This window comes from Hippichthys cyanospilos, chromosome 7, assembly GCF_059441005.1.
Source record: "Hippichthys cyanospilos isolate Australia breed blue-spotted pipefish chromosome 7, RoL_Hcya_1.0, whole genome shotgun sequence".
NCBI lineage: Eukaryota > Metazoa > Chordata > Actinopteri > Syngnathiformes > Syngnathidae > Hippichthys > Hippichthys cyanospilos.
In genome coordinates, this window is record NC_142375.1 from 15,530,013 (window position 1) to 15,549,932 (window position 19,920).

The 19,920-nt window shown below is 37.2% G+C and overlaps 1 protein-coding gene across 5 annotated transcripts; it reads left to right on the forward strand.

Annotated features, from left to right (window-relative positions):
* Positions 1-400: 400 nt before the first annotated feature.
* Positions 401-19,841, forward strand: micu3a (mitochondrial calcium uptake 3a). Of its 5 annotated transcripts, XM_088420155.1 has the most exons (15): positions 401-715; positions 3,926-4,073; positions 5,646-5,677; positions 6,427-6,505; positions 8,338-8,385; positions 9,023-9,105; positions 9,365-9,436; positions 10,692-10,733; positions 11,968-12,063; positions 16,414-16,508; positions 16,725-16,896; positions 18,040-18,148; positions 18,241-18,398; positions 19,029-19,093; positions 19,306-19,841. In XM_088420155.1, exons 1-15 carry the CDS (start codon positions 455-457, stop codon positions 19,307-19,309), a joined length of 1,464 nt encoding a protein of 487 aa, XP_088276281.1. In that variant the 5' UTR covers positions 401-454; the 3' UTR covers positions 19,310-19,841. The 5 variants fall into 5 exon arrangements, with proteins under 5 accessions (XP_088276281.1, XP_088276284.1, XP_088276282.1 ...); XM_088420158.1 differs by lacking the exon at positions 10,692-10,733; XM_088420156.1 differs by lacking the exon at positions 19,306-19,841 and having other exon boundaries at positions 19,029-19,097.
* The last annotated feature ends 79 nt before the right edge of the window (positions 19,842-19,920 follow it).

Below are 19,920 nucleotides of genomic sequence, written 5' to 3' on the forward strand. Positions count from 1 at the left end.
CAAATAATATAAAATAATGTTTAACATTTAAATTTAATTTGAACTGTTTTATTTGAGATTAAATTTGGTCCTGAATGGGGTGGGAAAAGAAAAAAATGGCATTGAAGTTGGATACTACAAATTTGTTTAGAAAATTGTGTTTTTAAAACTATTTTCAAACATTCCTTTTGCTTCTTTTTTAGGATGGACAAGAAAAGTTACTCAGAAACTGCATGATTTTGTATTTTGACCATCTCTTTGACAGAATAAACCCTGACTCCTTGTTTTAAAATGAATCAGCATTTGATTTTTTCTTAATAGAGGTTAATGTATCGATTACAGATATACAAATCGTGTTCAGCAAGTTACCAGTTCAATACGGCACTTCTCGCGATAGATCTCTAGTCACGCGATAGCTCCAAGCTGTCCGCAAAGTTCTGCCCATAGCAGTTTAGCGGCATCACTAAGAGCAACAATGGCTACCTTACGCAGAGTTGCTTCGCTGGCCGTTAAGCTTAGCCTGTGCTCGGTGTCTAGAAACGAATTCACCGGGCGTCAGGCGGCGTCAAGGGTGAAGAAGTGTCTCACTTTCGGTCTTTGTCTGGCGACGGGAGGTGCCGTGGCACTTTACTTCTACGAGGACATGACTAACCGCCGAGGCTGGAGGGGGACGATGGGCACTCGCAGCATCCACGGTTTGTTGCCATCCATCCCAGCTGTTGAAGCCAAAGAGAAGGTGGGTGGCTAACGACTCGGTGCCGTTTGCTCAAAGCATCCTCACACATCGCTAATACAAGTCAAATATGTTAGTCAGCTTCCAGGGCCTTATGTTTTCATTTCATCCTTTGAACGAAAGCCTCGCCTAATTTCTCTTCGCCTCTCACAAATGTAACTACACGTTCATTGTGAACTCGTTATTTTTTTTTAATTGAATGCAAATGTCGTTTGTTCGGATTACGCTTTGTTTATCATTTGACAGCTGGGCGATGTGCGCACGCACATGCAGCATGGAGCTCTCCGATCGAGGTGGTGCTGAAATGTCAACAAGGGGACTTTGAATTGTAGTTTGACAGGCAAATTTACTGCCATAGCACGCTAGGTGAGCTGTTAGAATGTTCTGACTGAACAGTTCTGACTTTAGTTTGAGTCTAGACCAGGGGTTGACAACCAAAAATGTTGAAAGAGCCATACAGAAACAACCTCCCACCCAAACTGTATAATAGCAGGGTGTGAATGCACATTTACATGAACACAGAGCATGAACAGAAGGGAGGTAGCCTAGCTATACACATTTTTTAGGGTGCCAAACTGCTGCAAAACTCTCTCTCTCTCTTTCTCTCTCTCTCTCTCTCTCTCTCTCTCTCTCTCTCTATATATATATATATATATATATATATATATATATATATATATATATATTTATATATAGTGTGTGTGTGTGTTGTAGAGAAAAATTGAGTTAAGGGTTATGTGACCCACAATGTGAAATTATTGATCAAAAGCTCAAGTCAATAAAACTTTACATCAATACCTTATTTGTAAAGACTGCTCTTGAGATTGTTCCTGAGATGTAAGGGTCCAAAGAGAGGCAGCAACACCCCCTTTATCCAAAAAATATCAAAATTTAGCGGCCTGCATTGCCTAAAACCATGGCTCAGATTAACCGAAAATTTAAAATTTTGTGTTGCATCATTGGTATCAACAAGTACAGAGGACCCCCGGTTTACAACATCCCTGTCTTACATTTTTTTTCACCTTACGACGTGGCCCGCGAGGTTTTTTTGTCCCCTCTTTACGCCATTTGTTTCACGTTACTCACATCCAACTTGGCAGTCAGTGTGCTTGACACATCCAACATGCCTGTCAGTGTGCACTCAGCTCATACGTTCATACACCTGTCACCGCTTACGTCTCTACAATGCTGATGTGCTATCGGTCAGAGTCACGACCCCCTAAGATACTGTTCTATTATTGGTCGGTGTCCCGGAAACACTAAGATGCTGCTCTGCTATTGTTCGGCATCACTCGTTTCAAAACGGTGGAGCAGTAAAATTTTGTTCTAGTGTAGGTGCTTATTAAAACATATTTATAGTGAGATTTCATACTTAATTTATTTTTTAAAATGTATATAGAATTTTGATGTTTTTATCTAGGATTTTACACGCCTTAGCTAAATAATGTAAGTTTGGATTGCCCGCCAGAAGGCGTATTTGCATTACGATCCCAACCGTGGAATGGATTCATCTCGTAAAATGGGGACCCACTGTTGATCGAGTTTAATCAAAATAAAAATTTTCAGACTTTATGCGAGATTTGTCATGAAAAGCCTCTATCATGAAAATTAATATGGCACACTTTTGAACCTGAGTGAAATTCCATTTGGATTTGTTCCGTTTATTCAGAGTGGGGCCTTTGCAGTATATGAATAATTTTCATTCTGTTTGATCATTTATTGTAATCATAATACAAGGATTCTTGTCAACCCAGCCAATGCTACAGGTATTTATGCTAATCTTGAATATACAGTATACTTTTTTATGAAAGAAAAAAACAATGTCCCATTTTTGTTGAACACTTCAGACTAATACACCGCTGTATTTTAATGTTGATCATTATGGTAATGCTTAGAGGGCAAATTAACTTTGGACATAGAAGAAAAACCTAGCATCAGTTATCTTTTTCAAAAATGAACATGAGTGCTGAATCGTCCTGTAGTGACTCTTTTGTATAATGTTGTATGCTTTTAATTTGTCAACATTTATATGGATGTGCATTTTCATTTGTAGTGATGCGATTTTCTTTTGCCGATGAGTTAGAAATAAAACAGAAAATGTTACATGATCTGGAGTTGCTGAATTAAATATGCCTCCAGATAGCAATACTAATATAGTTCCAAAGTTTAATAGATCGAAATTGAATAGCACAACACTCTTTTTTAATACTTTTTGTTCATCCAAAAATGCTTTGTTCTGGTTAGGTCATACATGGCTGAAAAAATATTTCACAGTAGGGGTACATCATTGAAAAAAGTTTGAGAATCACTGACTTCATTTAATTTCAAATAAAAATACAGTACATCATACATTGGTATTAATGTTTTCTAGTATGGCATTGAAGCTAACTGCCTCTATGACACTTTTTAAACTGTATTTCTTAGCAAAAAGTAAAAACCACAGCCTTCTCACGCTTCTCTTTGCAAAGAAGCGGAACATTCATCTCATATTTATGCTCCCTCACTGAAGGCAGCATCAAAGTTTTATGAATGGATTAGTATGCTCATTAGCATGTTAGCTGAGCTGTGCAGAAAGCTCTCTGCAATGAGCCCTGTGGCCAAGCAGGTTTAAATTTGGAAAGCTGTCTTGTAATTACAAAGCTTCATGCAGCACAAACCGGCAGTGGAGCACTGCAGCTAATCAAGTTGATGGGCTGGCTTGCTTTGAGATTCCAATCATGTTGAAAGTATACCGAGACGACAAAAGTGTGTGCCCTTGCACTGAAGCTTGTTATATTGCATTAGGGGATCTATTTCTATTTATAATTTGAAGAAACTCTGTTGGAAAAAAATAGAGAAAAAAAAGGAGACTTGCATTTCATAGGCTTGCTTTGTGTTTGGTGCTGGATTTTTATAAACAGTGAATAATTTACACTATATATAATAGTTAATCCTTTTATTTAATTTTTTGGTCAATTAGTGTAGGTGACAAGTTGTCTTGACAAAGTGAGGACAGTTACCCATGGTTCACTGAATGAGTGATGGCATAGTACTTTGCTTCAACACACTCCAACACACCCCAACCTTACAATAATGGCAAACTATCAGTATAATCGTAATAATCATTCTGATTTGTTCTGTCCCTCTGTGCACAATAACTGTTATTGTGTCCACCTACCTTGACATACCCATTAGTTTGTAACTTAACCCATCTTTTTTTTTCTTTTTCTCCAGGCACATCCAATGGACTTTGAGGACGGAGATGTGCACATGTCGTCCCATGAGCATCGTTTTCGCATGTTTAGCTCTGTGGAGTATGAAGGGCAGCTCTACATGACTCCACAGAACTTTATTGAATCAGTCACCATGAGTCAACCAAGGAGTGTGTATAGCATTTTTTTCTACACATAAGATACAGTGAATAATGGGCTTACAGTAATTTATTGAGGCCTTCTTTAGTTTTACAAATGGTAACACTATACAGTATGTATGTTGCATGTTGGCAATAGGAACTGTGTCCTTTCAAATTAAGAGCAAATTAATTAGAACATGAATCAACTCATGTATTGCACTGGTTAGAAGGTACTTGGCTGGGAAACTATTTCACAAGAGGTACAGCTAGAGGTGGACAACTAACAGTTTTTTGCTGGTCTGACATTCGTCATTTGTCAGAGCTCCAGGATTCTCATTTATACCTACCTACCCTACAACTGTAGAAGACAGTTTCATTAACATTTGTCTAAATTTCATCTGTCACATACACTACAAGTGAAACAAAGCATTGCCGAGCTTGAACTTACTAAAAGACATCTTTAATCAGGGAATTAAAAATCTTCTATCTTGTATTTCCTGGCCAAGAGCCAATCAAAGAAAAAAAATGCAAATTTGGTTATTTGAAACACATCCAAGAATGCTCTTATCAGCATGAAAGTAGGACTAAGACAGGGCACAGCTACAAATAGCTAAAAATCTCTGGTAAAGTCTGGTATCTCTGGTAAAGTCTTCTGTGTTGTAGCTGTGGATGACAAGTAGTGAATTGAACCAACCCAGTGTATTCACTCAACCAAACATACTGTATATCTCCAATGCTTTTTTTTAATTCATCAATTTATCAACGTTCTCGTCATTCGTCGGCCTGCTAGCAAAACGGGCGTCTGTCTTGCAACGGACTGACAGAGTCTGTCAGTGCCGATGAAGTGCCCACCTCTGGGTACATAATTCAAAAAATGTTGAGAAACACTGGTCTATGTGTCCCTTATGACTGGATGATAGAAAGGTCAGGGCCAGGGTTTGACCTGCTTTTTGTTATCTATGCCGAAATGCTGCTATTGGAAACAAATTTGCCGAGGTGACCTCAAAGCAGATGGCCTTCCAGCTTTTGTTTAGACTGAGATTGACGTTGCTCAGACATACATCCTCATTGACACTATCCATTACAGCCTTTCCTTTAGTCACCTTTCCATTTGCTTGAATTTTAAAATCAATAAACATCCAAGCTTTTTTTTTTAACTCAGGTTCTCCCCTTATCATCAGTTTTCCTATCCACAATACATTTTTGTAATTCTCTGAAATTACGTGCAAACTACCCCCCTGTATGACTGTTTACATTTGTACTGCTTCTGACATATGATACAGCCACACATACCCACTCAACATCCGACATCCTCTAATGCCCCCTTTGAAGTTGAATTTAGATGAACTTTGTTGTATATAAGCGAACAAAAAGTAAGTAGCATGTGCTTTTATTGGAACATTCCACCAACTACAAAGACGAGAACAGTAGAGAACAGTGCACTTTAGATGGACCTGTGATGATCACAGTTGTATATACAGCCTGTGTGTGTGTTGTGACTGTACCATTTCTAGATAATACAGATGCTATCTGACAGAGCCCACCCAAACCCTCTTCTCCTCTTTCCCTTCTTTTTCTCTCTTTTGTCTGGCTCCCTGGTAGACAAGAGGCCCTGGAGGTCCCTGACCAAACAGGTGGGAGACACACTCTAAAAGCTTTTTTCTTCTTTGCTTCATGTTGTCACCATCTGTTGTGTTTTACGCATCCCTGTCGTGGCGGAACCTGGTATCTCCAAAATGGTCACCCCAAAATTGGCATGTTTATTAAATCTTTACCATTGCATTATTCAAGAGGGCAAGCCAATTTGAAACACTGGATTTCTAATTTGTGTGGAAAAATGACACCCACATATGGCATACACATGATGTGATTGTCTGTTTAAGTTTCAAACATGAATTTCTTTAGTAACTCCCTTACAGTATGGTATATAATGTGACCAGGTGTATAATAGGTTCAATATAGTAGGATAGAGATAATACAGTAATGCACTTGACTCTTGTAGATGTAGGCGACTGGTTCACTGTGGCGACCCTTGAAGGGAAAAGCCGAAGTACTTCATTTTTTTTAGACACTGTAGGACCTAAAGTTATAAATTCAATTGATTCCTTGATCCCATTTGTACTCTGAAACATTCACAGATAGATACGCATTGTAGAAATGCATTGTAATGTATTCCGTTACTCTCATTTGTACTGAGTAAAATATTACTATTTTTTGGGGTGTGTAATGCATTAGCAAGCAAAAAGTAATGTATTACAGTCATTATTCCCAACACTGATTGTTGAGCACATTTGCAGAATGCGTTTTATGAAACATGTTTATGAAACGTGTCAATTTCCATGAGAGTTTTCAAAAAGCAACTAACATTTTATACTTTCTTTAGGAACTGGAGAAAATTCTATCAGATACTCCCCCTGTATGGAGAGGCTCGTCTAAACTATTCCGTAACCTCAGAGAACGAGGTAGAGTATGCACTAGTATACTTTTTATGTTCAGATAATTGTACAACTGTTACCATGGTGTCTGTGTTTTAGTTATCATATTATTTGCTTAGCTTCAGGACTATATTAATGATTTTATAAGGCTTACATTTTTCAGTTTCAAGGCTTAATTGCCATAGTATGTGTGAGTCACGGTATGTGTCTCTAATCCGCGGTGGGAAACATGCTGTCACTCCCAACAGCCAACCAACCTGCTGACCAAACTAAAAATAAATCTCATCTCCTCCCTTTCCTCCTCTCTTGTTCGCATGTACGATAGAGATAAGCAACCTTGTTCTCAAAAAAGAGATGCATGTCTTTGGCCATTTCCCATTTCATTTTGCAATATGTCAATTAATGTCTTGAAATGTGTGCGATACAATCTGAATTTGTCAGAATATATATTCCCTAGCATAGCTACCACAGAAAACAGAATTAATTGAGATGGTGTGTGTTCCATGTTTTCTCACTTTGATCTTAAGAATTATACAGAAATACAGTATCTATATAGATATATTTGGAGGTAGACTAAATAACAATGGAAGACCAAGTGTCATTTTTGTTTGAAGCCGAAGTGTCTTTTTTGTTTTTTCCACATCTTTTGTCTATTGTCTTCTACGGATGGTTTGTAAGGAATATGCCTTTTTTAACAAAAACAGCATGTGGACAACTTCTATTCTTTGAAGCTAGCTATAAATTGTATCGCTTTTATACAATAAAATGAGATGGAAAAAAAGTGCATCTGGATCATAAAAAGGTTGAACAATATATTTTTTTAATTCACAGGCAATACCAAAATATTAAAGGAAAACCTTTTGCACAGATGAAAAAGATTAATATTTGAACATATTGGAAGCATTATCAGTCACAATCAGTGGATCCGTGATAGAGAAAGTCCACTTGTTAGCAACAAACTGAAACACTGTATTCACATCCGTGGCCCTGTGGCTTTGTAAGTCAAATGATTTTGCAAAAAGCATTGCTATGTGCATGGGGTGGACATCTGTACTAAATCAGCTCCTTTACACAAAGTAGTTGCACAGCAGGAAACACAAGCCTTGTCACTTGTTCTACCTGGTGTCATGTTCACCAACCCACAAACATGCACACATCCATGAGAAAGCAGTGTCCCGTGACACTCAAGCAAGTCACCCTGAACCATCTGGTCAATCAGACAGAATGCATAAAATAGTCTTAATGGGCCCTAAGCAAGAAAGGATCCTGTCGTGGAACCTTTTTTCACCTGCTCATACAGACAGACACATACACATGCACACTAACACACATGCACACCCATGCACACACCCACACACGCACACCGATCTGTATGTAAAAAGTTTTGTCGATATAAAAAAAAAAAATCGCAGCAACATGTGTTCAATTAGGAAGGAATTGGGCTGTCCACTTCATTGGGAAAAGCTTAGAGGAGGTTGATGTTAGCACATGAGTTATTTTCCAAATCACGATACGGTTTTGTACTTTGTTAGTGGAAAAGGAAAGCAAACAGTATTGCAAATTTCCTGTCAGCTTTGGAAACTTAAATAGCAGAGAATCAAACATATCCAAGCGAAGAGCACTGCCAGCAGAAGATAAGGTGCTTTACTTCTGTCAGCAATCAATTTCTGACTAACATGGCGGCCCCTTGTGACTTGAAATGTGTGTGGCCAAATTGATTATTGTTTTTACTTCAAGGGGATGCATCTAAACATGCCATGTTCTTGAATGGACTTGTTGTATGCTATTGTATTTACTACATGTGTTTATGAGAACATACGCACAACTAACTCATAACTAACTCATGTTCTTGTTGCTAGGTATCATCTCATACACAGAATATTTGTTCCTGCTCTGCATCCTGACAAGTGAGTCTCTCCATACCTTGCTGTGTCTACACTACATTTTTTGGGGGGACTACAGTTAGTCAAGGTATTACATCAGCTATTGTCATAGTGGCGGGTTTCCCTCCAGGTGAGATTTGACACAAACAATCCCAATCAATGTAGACGTAGCTCACTATCTACACATTGATATTTACTTTGTTAAACACAGTGCAGATTTGCTAAAGTTTTTTTTAACATTCTTAAACATGGTTATAACTGAGAGACCACACTTGCAAGATAGCAAAGGTTCTAGGGCCAAAACATAAAAGGTAAAATAAATGGAAACATTAACAAAGATCTTACATAGATCTCGTGTGATGCAAACGTTTTATTAATAGCAATTTTTGTGCATTAGCATATGTGATTTGTAGTACCTAACAATAGTATTCCTGTAAGTCAAACTATAATTAAAACTGTTAATAAATCCACAATCCTCTCTGGCAAGTCGCTCACTCCCTGTACGACAAACAAATAAGTATTTAAGTTTATTAATTAATCAAACAAATGACCATAAGTGGATTGAAGTGCTCATTTTTACTGTATGCAATTTGGGTATTTACAATCGGGTTTAACAGATTCTGTTTATAACTCTCACCATGTGTGTTCTTCTTTGCTACAGAACCCCATGCTGGTTTTAAGATTGCTTTCAATATGTTTGATGCAGACGGTAACCAGATGGTGGACAAGAGGGAGTTCTTGGTGGTAAGTTGCTAACAAGACAGGTAACCCAATCATCTCATTCTATTGTCAGTTTTATATCTTATAATCTTTCATAGCTAATTAGTAGGTTTCGTCTTAATTTACTAAAATAAGCAGAACATAAATATTTTAGGTTCATTCGTTCCAGAAAAATCAATAGAAAATGAGTGCCAATACTGTTTTGTTTTGCATTTGATCGTAGTGTATTCAACACATTACTCAAATGATCTCTGAAAGATTTTTATTTTTGACCTCTTTGCAGCTTCAAGAGATCTTCCGGAAGAAAAATGAGAAGAAGGGGAGAAAAGGGGATGCTGAGAAGTCAGCACAGTTGGTAAGCGAGAAGGAAATCATGAATGGATCGAGGACCCATACAGTATAAAAGTATAAATATGATAACATTTTCCCAATTGTCCATGTTGACTTTTAACTGTTACCACATCCATTTTATTAATAAAACAAATAATTCAATAAAATAACAACATTGATAATCCAAGCAGTACACACTGTAGGTGCTGATCATTTTAAATTATCCACAAAGGTATTGTGATACAACAGTTGTGCATTTGAGGTTATTGAACTGCTGTACCACGCTGTATAAGTGGATGCATTTAAAATGTTTAATCATTTAATAACAATTTGGAGGCATTAAGTTAATAATCTGTCATCTAACCATGACTGAGTGCATGCAGCCTTACAAGTTTTTGTTCTCCGTTGTCCCATGGGAGTGACATGTCAACTGTGTACTGGAACAAATGGATATGCTCTTGTAGAATATGTCTTATTCCATGTATCTGTGATTACGTTTGCAGACATGAGTAAGTAACTGTTGTAGAGTATTTTTTTTGTAGTTATGAGTTTATTAAAAACAATCATTATTACTTTTATTAATGTTTATTGAATCGATGGCCTTTTTTGTTGAGCTTGAATTGTCCGACCGCATTTGAATGCACCCTTCGTTTTGTCCTCATGTTAGGCGCTAGCGGAGACATGTGCCCCATCAAACAATGTCATTGGAACTGATGAGTGGTTTCTTAAATCCTTAATCTGTTATTAAATATGATTGTTTAATGGCGGCGTGTTGTTGTTGGTAGCTATGTAATGTGGTTGTAATAATTTGGGATAAATAAGTCGCCAGGATGAGTCAAGCTAATTGGAATGCAACCACCGCTCTTAGAAAATACTTCCAAATAAAAGCTTGCTAAGGCTATAGTATTGAAGTCCATGTATTTGACGTGTTTATTTTGAAGCTGGCCTATGTAGGATCTGGTAATGTGTTTGTAATGTTGCACTTACCTTGGCATGGCGCTGCACATCAAATAAACATAAATACTACATACTTTTGAACTAAACACATTACTCGAGGACGCGTTTTACCCCAGTTGCCAAAATATTTTGTGAAATGGGCGTTGCTCTATGACATAGTCAGAGATGCATTGGAAATGACATATCCCTTCCTATGCAGAGTGTATCCACAACCTCTCTCCTTGCATGTACTAACATGTCTTTTATCTTCTCTCCTCTTTCCTCTCTGACTGCATGCTCTGCCGTCCTCTCTCTTTCCCTCATGCCTCTTCTCTGTGTGGTAGAGTATGCAGCTGTATGGATATCAGGTTGCCCCCATGAACAGCGTATGTATCCAAAAACATACCCCTGTAGTGTTCTTTTTGCAAACTTTAGATCGTTAAAGAATGCGATTTTAAGGTAAAACTCCCAAATCAAATCACGCTCAGACTGTACTTGTGAGTCACCTCATATGATTTGGATTAACAAAGGTGTTATCTAAGCAATATTAGCATTTAAAATAACACTGAATACTGGTCAATTTGTGATATTTAACGTTAGTTACTCAGGTCAAAAGTCTACATATTTGTGAATAAAAAGGACGTGTCAGATAAACAGAAGAAAATAAAAAAAGGTAGGATGTTTTATTTTTTTCACCATTAGCTCTGCGGTTTTCAACATGATTAAAAAGGGGATTTAATGAAGCTCTCTTATTTATAGGTATATACTGTAAATGTAATCTGTTGTAATCTGTGGTTAATTATTATTTAATGAGAGTAATGTTGTTTTGAATGACCTCAGGCACTTCCGTGATGTAGGCAATACACACCCGGCACTCTGCAAACTGAACCATTAATGAATTGTAACATTTTGTCACTGAATAAAAATTACTGATTGAGGATTTTCTACGTCATCTGATCTCTGGGAAGTGCTATGGTGGATAGATGCTTTGTCACTAATAGAGTCCTAACAGCAGGCCTTTTTAAAAGGCCTCAGAAGTGATCTCTGTAAAGACAATAAAAGATTGTTGGTCAGAACTCCATTTTTTTGAGGAAGCCCGCTTCAGTGCAACTAGTTTTTTGTCTGATTCAAGGACAGAATTTATGCAGTTAGAATATTTCTATTGTGATTCCCATATCTTCCTTCTGTGCGTGGTAGTACAAACTCAAACATGCGTTTTTTTTTTTATAAGTCCCTATTAATTGAACTTGGGCACATATGGTGCAAGTCAGTGCAAAGTGCAGTCTTTTCCTAAAATAGTTCAGACCTTTGTCTTTTTAAGACGTGAATTTATGGTCTCAATCTTTTTGATAAATGTTCACAAGCACGTTTTCATACAAAAAGTATCCATTCAGCATAAAAGGTTTCAATAGGTCATTTCCTTGAGGCTGTCGCCTGCTTGATAAATGGTGTTATAGTGTTGGCTCGTTTGTTAAGATTCAGGTGGTCCCACTGCACATCATAACTTGATATTATTATGCATTACAAAGTAGAATTGATGGGTAAACTAAAGAAGCATCTTCCTGAACCACTGGTGTTGGAAATGAACTGACCCTGGCCCCCCTTGACCCACCCCTACAGGTGCTAAAAAAAGACAGTCAGGAGTTTGTGGCACGGAGTTACTGGGACCTTCTAAGGCGAGGTGCCAGCCAAATCCTCTTTTCTGACCTGGCGGAGGTACAAAGACCTAAATGTCCTCTAACCTGTCATCCCCTCAGTGTTTATCATTTACCTATGTTTTTTTTTTTTAATCTTTCATCATCCCTATATGTCTGTTCCCATCACACATACCAGAGTAAAAGACCTCAAACTGCTTAAAGACATTGAGGCTGTTTCTACAATGATTTCCTCCTAAAGCAAAACAAAAGCTTTTAAAGCCCTTCAAGTTGGCTTGAGTCAAGCTAGATATGTCTCAAACGTCTTTATTCATTCATCTACTTAACATCAGCTGAAATCTCTCACCCACCCTCACCTTTTTGTTTTCCCCCATCTCATTTCCTTAGTTTCCCTACCTCAATTTTGCACCCAATTTGTGTACATAAGGTCAACTTGCATTCCCTTAAAAATATTTTTTTAATTTCAATGTTTTTAGCAGTTATTTTCAATGTGTATGTCCATTCCTTTTATTTCAAATTTTGTCCCATGCTCTTGTGACCTAGTATTAGATGACACCGTATAACGTAGTTTTTGTCTAATAACCAATGTCTTGTCTTTTTTTCTATATTTGCATCTACCTATATGTTAAAATTTGTGTGTTATGTGGCCAATGTTCGTGTCAAATCCTTGATCATTTACAGCACGTAAATCAATACACTGTATCGTACAGAAAAGTCATATGTGACATTCATTTTGACTCAAATATGACGACATAATTGCATGCGTTGTAAAGGATTTCGGACACAGATGAAATGATGATCGAAATTGTGTTTACATGACATTTATAGATGCAGAAATCACAGGTGAATGGTCAGATATTCTTAGGTCTTAAAACTGTGTGGAATGGTTTGTCAGGCTATGATTTGAAAAAATAGCCCCTGAAAGAACTTTGGAAGTGTTGCTAATGGTTAATAACAGCTACAACATAGCATACTGGCAAGGTGTCTAATGACAGGTTTTGTGTTGTGGCGCTGCTGTGGCAGCGGAAGCTGAGGTGAAGGTAATGACAGTGAAGTGTATTGGGTCTGACCTTGTATTTATTCTCACGAGCCTTTCATCTGACGGAATGTCAGATGGACACAGCACACACAGGATCAGGCAAAGTCACATGATGAAACAGAATACACTAAGTGGAAAACAAATGCCAAATTCAAATAATTTGACTCTAGATCATGAGTAATTTATGCAAACATGCGCAAAAGCTAAACTCAGTTGTGGAAACAGAAGTACACTGAGACAAAAGAATACTCTTGAAATACAAAGAATGTGATCAGATGGGTAGAATAAAAGAAGAGATAAAAATCACGGAATAGTTGAGCAAAACCCAGATTAGCGGCCATCAGCGGACACAAATGTTGAGGTACAAAGTGGGTGGGTAAGAGAGAGCCTCGGGAAGCACTTTGAGGGCAAAAGAAAGAAACAGGTTGTATTTAAAGGAGGATGTGTTTACTCAACAGATTAGTCAAGCTTTTTGCTTTTGTGTGGCAAGAGAGGCTCATACTGACAGCTCGAGACGGCCCTGACAGTTACCAGGAGGAGAAACAAAATAAAGGTTAACTTGAGAACATGTGGTATGAGAGGAAACTAAGTGACTGGGGAAGTTAAAAAGGAATGACAGAAGTTGGGAGACATGAAAGAGGACCAAAGATTGACTGATGATGGCCTGCTCCTGAGAAGACTAAGAAGCCAATTTAGTGTTTCGATCGCTAATTGTTTTTACCTTTGATGTAATTTAGTGTTAGGCAACACACACACACACACACACACACACACACACACTTGTGCCTGTGAGAGGAAAGTAATGGTTTTGTCGTCGAGTTGGTTAGCAGTGCAGTAAAGTCAACTAGTGGTTCTCTGCCGTTTTTCAATGATGTACTTCCTTTGTTATTTTTTTCAGCCATGTAGCACCTGACCAGCTCAAAGCATTTTTGATTAAAAAAAAAAAGACTTAAATCAGAGTGCTGTGCCGCCCATGTCTCATTTAGTCAATTTTGGAACTACATTTGTAGTGGTGTCTCAGGCGTATTTTATTCAGCAATTTCTGAAGATGAATTATGTTATTGGATTTACTAGTTTGCCTGATAGAAAACTGTAATATTAATGACAATGTCCATCTGCATGAAATGTAAAAAGAGGATACAGTTTTTTTTTTTTTTTTTTGCAAAGGAATCACTATTGCACAATTTAGCAAAGGTTTGTCCATGTTCCAATTAATTAGCTCTTTATTTTAGAGAAACAATGTACTTTTCCTGCCATGGCATTAAAAATCATCCAGAAAATGGGTGGCTCTGTCAGGATGGTCAAATTAGTAAAAACACATTAATTCTTCCTGGATGTATGAAACACTAATTTGTCAAGGCAGTTATCCATCAGGTTTGAGATGAAAGTCAAATTATTTTTCACATTTTTCTTAGTAAACAAGGACCTAAAATCAAATCAATTTGCGGCAGTGATTTTGATTCAGAAAATTTCAAACTACACTTCATGTTTTCAGACACTTTGCCATTACAGTAAGTGAATATTAAAAAAAATATTTAGTAGGTCAGCTCCTTTGCAACTTTCCAAGCTTCTGTCTGATATGTTTTGTCCATTTGTTCAGATAACACCTGTGAGGTCAGAGATGGATTCGGGCCCGAATCTCAATCAAACCCAGATAGATTCTCAAATTAATAGTGGTTCCTTAGCGCTTGTTCCAAATATGTAATATTAGTATTCCCAGTATTTATTTACAATAACTTGAGCTGGATGCTGATCAGTTAGAACATGATTGTATTTTAGAGATTCTCTTTTTGAAACATCTCAAGCATGCAATCGTGTAAATGCTTTTAACATTAATGTGTACTTACAGAGGCAGAAATATTGGCCTTTTTTTTCTCTTTTTCATCTTTGTCTTACTTTGGGTTTTAGGATTTTAATCTTGAGGTAGAACACTTTTCAACATGTTGGTGGAAATGATTATGATAATGGCTTAAATGCTCCTTCATATTTGGCAAACATGAGATATGATCCGGCGTGATCTCTGCATACGGTAGCATGGCCATCGAAAACAAGGTTTGGCAGTTATGGGCATGGCTGTGATTGAGAAATATTTACTTCCCCCTTTTCTGCCATGATGCTAATATGTATTTACTTCATTAATGGAACTGATCAAAAGCCTAGTGTACAGTACACTTTCTGAGGAGATTTTTTTTTTTTAAATGAAGTTTCCCATATTTGTAAATACAATATTTATCCTGTTGAACATTTTGTGTTTAAAAGCATGATAAGAAATAGATTATACAATGGGCAAAGGTAGTGTGCACAAAGTCTCTTAATTTATTCACTGCCAACTTAGTTTAAATAGATTTTTGGCCTATATATTGTAACTATCATCAATGGCAGTTGAATTAGTTTACATTTTCACTGCTAGCTGCGTTAAAAAAATGTCTTTGATGTCAATAGAAGAAGAAAATAGAAAAAGATCAAATGTAAGAAAAAAGGTGGAATCATCTCACATGCTCTGCTTACGTGCTCTTAAAGCTTTGCAGTTAATGATGTGACTGTGTTTGCTTGCATGCATGTGGAACCTTGATTGCATCTTTCCACTTGCCACTTCGATTTCTCCTCTATCGCTCCTTCTTTTAAATCATCCTTTCTCTATTATAAGTCGACCTCCAGCATGTTTGGCGACAATGAGCATGACGATTTCAGCCGTTTCAATTATGTGCTGTGATGTAACCTTTGTTTCTTTGTAAAAAGTCTGTTTTATGCCATAAAGATAAAACATCACCAGTCTGGGCTACATGACTAAGATTATTACAAGTTTACAGCTGCCATACTGAGCTCTGTAGTCAAGAAGTACCAGTTTGGTTTCCATTGTTAATGATACTTGTCTTCAAATAATGCACTATTCAATTTAAACACATTTACCAAGGCTATTTTCAGATTTTTGAAACATTTATTTCAAGGATGGGGTAGATATTTGACTTACAAGCAAAACTTAACAAACAACACATGAATATATGTCATGTTGGCCGCTGACTGTTTTTGTTTATGCGGATTGGTTGATATGAGATACACCTCATCATCTTGGTCTTGTCCTCCTCATTCAGTTTCTCAATATACATTGTTGTCTGTTTGTGCTTTTTAAAACCTGTGGAACTTACCAAGTATTGTTCAAATTATATATTGTGCCAAGAACACTCAAAATCCTTTAATTGTGTCCACACAAGTTTACCTATTTATCTTACAATGGAATGCGATAACTTTTCTTTAGTAGAAATTGTAGTGGTGCCCTTCGTTGGTATTGAGAAACAGACAGGGCTTTTTGTGAGTTTTGTTGAATGATCTCTCACATCTTTCCCTTTTTGTCTCCTTTGCTTTTGACTTTAGCGTGCAGATGAGAATCTAACTATTGATACCACCTTGCTGGTCCATTTTTTTGGAAAGAAAGGGAAAGCTGAGCTCACTTTTGATGACTTTTATAGGTATTATTCCATAGTTTGCACAGAAGCCAATCATGACACATTGCATGCTTATTCACACCACCAATTCACTAGTCACTTTTTAATATAGAATATATATATATATATATATATATATATATATATATATATATATATATATATATATATATATATATATATTTTTTTTTTTAGCCAATATGACATGTAATTGATCTTTTCCTTTATTTTATATTTCAGGTTCATGGACAACCTTCAGACTGAGGTGCTAGAGATTGAATTTCTGACCTACTCGAAAGGAATGGCCACCATCAGTGAAGAGGACTTTGCTAAGATACTTTTGCGCTTTACCAATGTGGAGAATATTGGCGCTTATCTAGAAAATGTTCGACACAGCATACCTGATGAAAAGGTACTTACTGGCTTTCACCAATTTGTGACTTTCTGTCCCAGTAGAATTCTTTGCTTATATTCCATATAAACATGCAATTTATCGTGCCTACCGTAAATACTTTTTTCATCTAATGCATTTCAGCTAGGAGCAGTATTTCCCAAAACACATACCTCTACCACAGAGCAGAAGCAGCATCTGTAAAGCTGATGTTCACAGATGATTTTAAAAAACTGCTAAAAATCTACTAAATACTTCATAGACAAGGAAAAGAAGAGATTGTTTACAAATCCCTGCTAATATTTGCTATTTAAATTTTAAATTATGTTTTGCGGAAGTATCAACTGCACTTCTTCACTTCCCTCACACATCTGTTTGATTTATTTTTCCTCTATGAGTACGCCTGCCTCCTAGTCATGAATAGCACCTGAAATTTCCCACTGCCATTTCTGCCTCTGGCTGTTGTCACTCTACACACTTCAACGCTTCGCTGCCTTGCTCGAACACACGCGCGCACACACACACACACACACACACACGCACACGCACACGCACACACACACACACACACACACAGGTTTTGTCTTTCTAAGTGGGAGCATCCTGAGTCCCTAGCCCTAAAATTAACCATTAACCCTAAAATTAACCATTGGCTAAACCTAAACATTACAGTAGCATCATTGAATATCAAGCCTAAATTCTAAAACTCCGTCTTGACCCTGAAATAAAGGTCAATACGAAGGGGCCCACCAAAATGACTCCACAAGAACAAGAGTTACCCACAAAGAGGTACCCACAAGAGGTACCTACAAAGACTATAAAAATGTGGAATACTGTATGTGCCCCACCATGTAGCAAAAACAAACACACACGCAGACTGTCACTCATGCTGATGAGTTTTTCTCTCTTGATCATTTGTCAAGTAACAATCTTATGCTGTCCTTTTGTTCATATGGTATTTTTTTTCCAATAAACTTCCCATTTATTAAGAGAATGCAGGGTTAATGTTATAGCCAGCTGATCACATGGTCTATAGCTTTTTAAAGCATTACCATGACATTAGCTAATTCCACACATTTTGTTTTCCTATGTTTTTAATTGATATGACACTGAGCTGATGTGTCTCAGAGCATTGATGTGTGTCTGTTTCTTCTTCTATTTAAGGGAATTACATTTGATGAGTTCCGCTCCTTCTTTCAATTTCTCAACAACCTTGAAGACTTTGCCATTGCCATGCAGATGTATAATTTTGCTTCACGTTCCATTGGACAAGGTTCGGACAGCGCTGACTAACATTGAAAGCACATGTGGCCTCCTTTTCTGTTTGTAGGGAAACATATAATATTTGTCATTGTCCCCCGCCAGATGAGTTTGCGAGAGCAGTATATGTGGCAACAGGACTCAAGCTAACACATCACTTGGTCAACACTATCTTCAAGATCTTTGACGTGGATCACGATGACCAGCTGTCTTACAAGGAATTCATTGGTATCATGAAGGACAGGCTGCATCGAGGCGCCAGGGTAAGGAAATATTATTTAACGCGCATCATCGGAAAGATGTCATTCAGAAGGGAGCACATGATTTAGTGTCCTGCACAGATGTTTCCCTCAATGGCACCTCAATGGCCTCTGATTTCAAAACTAGGCAAGTGTGATGAACGCACATAAAACTGATTTGACTTCACAATCTTTCTAGCCCTCTGAGAGAAAGTTTAACTACAATGTGGCTCATCCTTAAAAATGACTTTGACACCTCTGTAATAATAAAATAAAATAATCACTGCTCCCTAGTGCTGTTTTTTGATGTCAACACAGTCAACTGTCAACATTGTTCAATAAAATTAAGAAAAAAATAAAAACGTTAGTCCCAGTTTTATATATTGTGAGCCAGTAGTTGTCTGGCACCATTACCTTAAAAAACTATTAATGTCTTCTTTGTCTTTTTTTCTCTCGTATCCCACTTTTGCGTGCATTCGTGCTTTCTTTGTTTTCCTTCCAAAATGCTACTCTTAACCTTGTCCCAATGCTAACAACGTCTGATTTATTCCCCACTTGCTTTCTTCTTTTTTATATTGCTCCAAACATCTTTCCCTGCTCATTCATCTCTCTGCATTGTACTTTTCCTCTGTCACGACATGACATCATTCTCAGGGATATAAAGCTATGGAGCGAGCCATCTCCTTCAGATCCTGTTTGAAAAGAGAGTTGGCAAGCAGGTAAGGATGACCGACAGCTGTACACATTCCATGTTTGCTGGTAAAAACATCAGTTGTTTACCCCAAACCTGTCTGCGTTAGCCATTCTGCTAGTTGATTTTAGAATGAGATTGTGACACTTTGACTAGATGATATACAAGCCGCAATATAAAAGTATTTATAACTGTTCAGTTTTATCACGAACATGCCATTATTTTCTGTGTGTTTACTAGGTGAAGGCCCAATGCCACACCCTCTTGTCTGCTGTTTTTGTGAGGCCAAGATGAAACACAAAGATTTTTGGGGGGAAATGTTATACGAAATAATTTCACAACATGAAATAAGATTATCACCTGCAGTACAGCCTATGCACACACTAAAATAGCATAGTGGCCAGTGACCATAGGGTTCATAGATATTTAAGTTGTCACAACTAATATTTTCACCAGATGGGGTTTTTGAGTTTTTCCCTTTCTCTTCTCAGAGTTTTGTGCCCTTGTGTGCTTGTAATGTTCTGTGTGATCCTCTCTGAGAGTTCTTTTTCCATCTGTAAAGCCCTTTGAGACTGTGGTGATTCAGGGCTATACAAATAAAGTTGACTTAATATATTTGCATGGTCGTCATTCACTTGACTTGTATTTTTTATTTTAGTCCACTCTATTTTATTACTGAATGATGTTTGCTTTGAATAATATTATGCACTGGTATGCAAGAATAATATGCTCACCCTACGTTTATTGATGTAATAAAAGCTCAGTGATTAAAAATATCACGCTGGTGCATATATTTTATTGAAATATTAAATATTAGCAGACTTCTTTAAGTTTCATTATTGTTCCTCCCAAGTA